Source organism: Macroventuria anomochaeta, assembly GCF_010093625.1.
Source record: "Macroventuria anomochaeta strain CBS 525.71 unplaced genomic scaffold BU25scaffold_45, whole genome shotgun sequence".
Taxonomy (NCBI): Eukaryota; Fungi; Ascomycota; class Dothideomycetes; order Pleosporales; family Didymellaceae; genus Macroventuria; species Macroventuria anomochaeta.
This window is the reverse complement of record NW_022985406.1, coordinates 14,640-18,700: the sequence shown is the minus strand read 5'-3', so window position 1 is coordinate 18,700 and position 4,061 is coordinate 14,640. Positions and strand designations below refer to the sequence as shown.

General features: G+C 47.5%; 1 protein-coding gene across 1 annotated transcript; it reads right to left on the bottom strand.

Moving 5' to 3' along the window:
• Positions 1 to 2,359: 2,359 nt before the first annotated feature.
• BU25DRAFT_480616 (uncharacterized protein) lies at positions 2,360 to 2,792 on the bottom strand. The gene has a single exon (XM_033711059.1). The coding sequence runs from the start codon at positions 2,783 to 2,785 to the stop codon at positions 2,570 to 2,572; it is 216 nt and encodes a 71-aa protein (XP_033556520.1). The 5' UTR covers positions 2,786 to 2,792; the 3' UTR covers positions 2,360 to 2,569.
• Positions 2,793 to 4,061: the final 1,269 nt, after the last annotated feature.

Here is a 4,061-nt window from a genome sequence, read left to right as displayed (position 1 = left end):
CGAGCAGTATACTCAGCATGAGCAGTATACCCGACACAAGCAGTATACTCGGTACGAGCAGTATACTTGGTACGATCAGTATACTCAGTACCGAGCACTCTGAGCAATCCTCTGCTCATGTATATAGCAAGTAGACATGCTGCCCTTATGGCATCGTGTTCAACCTCGTCAATCAACTTTGTTATTGGAATCTCACTTGCTCTCGAGCCAGACAGTATACTCTGTACTAATCATTGCAACCAGTCGCCACGGTCTTTGACTAGACGACTACCTGACTATTACGAAGGCTACTACCGCCTCACCCGGATAGTCTACCCCTGACCACCCGAGCTTTGCTTAGGTGACTGTCAACCTACGGCTTTCTGTACCTCTGCTCATCCCCGAGAAGCAATCGAATAGTGTCTACGAGCTTTGCTCAAGGCACGAATCGCAACACTCACTTTCACGGGTCGGCTAAGAAGTTCACCATGGTTATCAAAACCACAAGATTGATTGAGACTGTTTGTGTGGACGACGCGGCCTCTTGGAGGTCCCTTACGGAGCGAACATTCCAGAGGATAATATCAATAAAACAGATTGTAAAATTCCATGTAGTTAATGAGATTTCTGGCGCAATTTAAGATCTTGTCCACACGAACGAGCTGCGACACATTTCAATCATCTTTGTTCTTCTATTCACCGAAACGTGACGGTTCGTGCTTAGACTTAAGGTCTTTTTCAAGCTTCCCTAGCTGCTATGGCGCATTCTGGTGAAGGATAGCAAGGTCCCATTGAGAGCAGCACAGAACTGGGTCTCAAACCATAAGTCTTGACAGTTAAGAATTGTTCTTCGCGGTATATACAACATAATATCGGCAAGGGTCAGATCGCGTTGGAAGCTCACAAGGGTACTTGGTTGTTGCGAACATCATATTTAGGAAGGGCTTCATGACCATGGACGACAGACACACTTGTAACTATCTCAATAAGAAGTAATTCGCAATCGTGCCGTGCAGTAGCCCGAGTTACGACAAATCCTACGCAAGCAATCGTATGAGATTCAGCAAAGCCTCAGCATAGAATATCAGATATCGAAGCTATGCCATTTGTGTAATTAGATCTTCATCTGTCTGGACTCGACAGCAACCTGCGATCAGCAGACCAGTCAACCAAAACAATCCGAGTTGTCATCTGTCAGATACCTAACAGACAATTCATTTATCGTTATACCACCGCACACGTGGAACGACATCGACGTAGAGACTTGACGTTGGAAAGGAACCCAAATGTTAACTTTCCACAAATGACGAGAGATTCTAGATACTACTCGAGCCTGTGAGGGGGAAACGCACACAAGAGTCTAGCTTATCCTATTCCAAGACGAGCAGTTCTCGTAGGTCGGAGTTCTTCTTCAGAAGTTTGCAGTCTTCCTTATGGCCCTTCTCAATCCAGCCAGTCTTCTGACAGACCTTGCAGCAAGATATCAGTCTTTCTTCAGGATAAGAGGATTTCTTTGCAGTCTTACACTGTCACAATACCAGAACAGAGAGCATCTCCCACACCGCTGCGACAGCGCCGCCTTCTTGCCACACCCGTTGCACGTTTTGATGCCCTTCTCATCAATCGAAAACTGTTGAATCCGGTCACTCAGCTCCAGCAACCCATTCAGTGGCACTGGGAAAATCTTCATAGCGCTCAAATCGTCAGGAATTTTGTAAGAACATCGCAAGCGGGGATGACACTTGCGTACCTTGAGCATCCAAGGATCCACGTGATCAATGCCGGGATTACCGTATACAAAGGCACGGCGCTTTGCGTATAGAACTGCGACTGTATGTCCCTCTCGAATGTTCGTACTTTCCAATTCGTTGCCTCGACCATCAGTGTTGAAGTGTAAAGGAAAGCTCTCCTGGTCGATATCTACGAGCTCGAATTCTAGATGATAGAGTGTGATTGAATTGATGATCTCTCCGACTAAGCACCAGTGATGTGAGGATCAGTAGGGATCTTTGAAACTTTCAAGCACACCCGATTCAATCCTGCTTTTATGCGGGAGGTTTGCACAGCAATTATGCACCTTGCCAGGGTAAATGCACCCTTCATTCTACTCCAGGGCGCTATCCTATCCAGCCCTTGGCTCAGTTTTGTGTTAGGGATAGTATATACATCCTCCTGCATGCACGTTGTGACGTAGCCCAAGTCGAGTTAAACTCTTCAGGGTTACTGACTGATTATACTGCAACTTTACACTCTGGTACAGTAACATCCAAAGCGTCAATTACACTAAATCTCATAACAATCGGTTTAGGGTGTCGTGAGATATTCTAGGGGGAACCATAGTGAATGTGGTGTTCGTGAAGGTGGGGCATGGCTAGCCTAAATATCCTCGACATGGTTTAATGAAGACGCTGACGACGACAACTTCCACCATGGGCAGTTTACCCACGTCATGGGCAGATTTATGTGTAATAACAATACCTGTGGAAAACGGTTTTGGGATAGCAGGAAGGTGCCCATCGAGATAAGAGGATACAACGACAACGGGTACAGCGCAATTGTGTGTAACCAGAGGTGCAAGTCCTGCGACCGGCTAGGCACTTTTGAGCTGAATGAATGATCCTATATCGAAAGGGTCGCACATCGGCTCAAAAGATGGGCAGGCGTGGAAGTGCGGGCGCCACCTTTCAATGGAATTGACGGCCCACCACACGAGCGGGCCTGTTGCAAAGGCTGTAAAAGAGGTAAATGTCGAGAGGGAGATGGGTCTGAATTGAATTAGACGTTCCGAGTCCGCGTCTATGTTCATGTCGACAATTGGCTACTTTGCATCTGTGTTTGAGGTGTTTGAGGTGTTTGAGGGCCGGCAAAATGTCCAGACGTAGGGACCAAGGGCTTGGGGAAGTATGATCAGCATGAAAATAGGTTGAAGGCGTACTGTGTCTGTGCGCGTGCCGCCCGTGTTCGCGTGCCGCCCGCCCCAACCACCTCACAGCTCAACTAAAAATGAGGCTCTACAGCTACCCACAATAGCTATTATCATGAGATTTCTTGGTGGAGTACTATAGTGATGCTTGCGATCAAACTGTCTCATATATATCTACTCGGCCAATTGATGTTGCGGCCACTGGCGGACTGTTTGGGTGGAGGAGCCGGAGGAGCCACAGGCTCAGCTACACTACCTATAGCAGCCCCAGCACCACGATTCTGCTTTTTTCTTGCTCCTTGTTGGTGTGAGGCCTTGCGCTTGCCTTTTTGAGGCTTTTGTATAGCTTTCTTGGTGTTGTGAGGTTGCTTATTACCCTCTTTTTGAGCCTTGTGTTCAGCAGCTTCTTTATCCTTTATAGCCTTCAGCTGCGCGCGCTCCTCTCTCCTCTTTTCTTGCACAACTTTCTTCTCAGCATTAAGCCTTTGTTTAAGCAGCTTGTTTGACTCATGTACTGCCCTTCTGTTAGCCTTCTGGGCCTCTTCATCCTTCTCTTCTTGCTCAAATATACACTGAAGGTGTTGTGCCTCATTCACTGACCGAGGAGAGTACCACTGAGTCTTAGCGCGAGTCTCCTTGCGTTGAATAAGTGGCAAAGGTTTGCCCTTCTTAGGCCTGCTCTTTACACCATTGAGAGCGAGCTGCAGGCCCTCTCTCTCTATTTTCAGAAGCTCGTTCTCAACAGAGAGATGGTGAAGGGTTTGCCTCAACTTCTTTGCCTCATCTGTACTTGGGTCCTTTACCAAATGCCGCCAAATCTTGTCAGTACTTCGCCATTCTTCTCTGCTATTAGCTGACGGTATAACAGCTCTTTCAGCTTCAGGTCTGGGGAATTGATCAAGTATAATGTTGGGGTTGAGCGGTACTAGACCAGTTGCTTTGAAGGAGCTGAGTATCAGCTTCTTGGTGAAGGTGTTGACCCAGGCCTCCCAGAAAAGCTTGAAGAAGTCACCCTTCTTGAAAGGGAGTAAGCCTTGGCTTTGGCAAAGGTGTTTGGTGAGCGCTTTGCTGTAGTTTGATGCCAACGGGCTGAAGCATACTACATCAAGCGGCTGAAGCGTGTGGGTACTGTGTGGAGGGTAGATAGCTAGCAGGATTC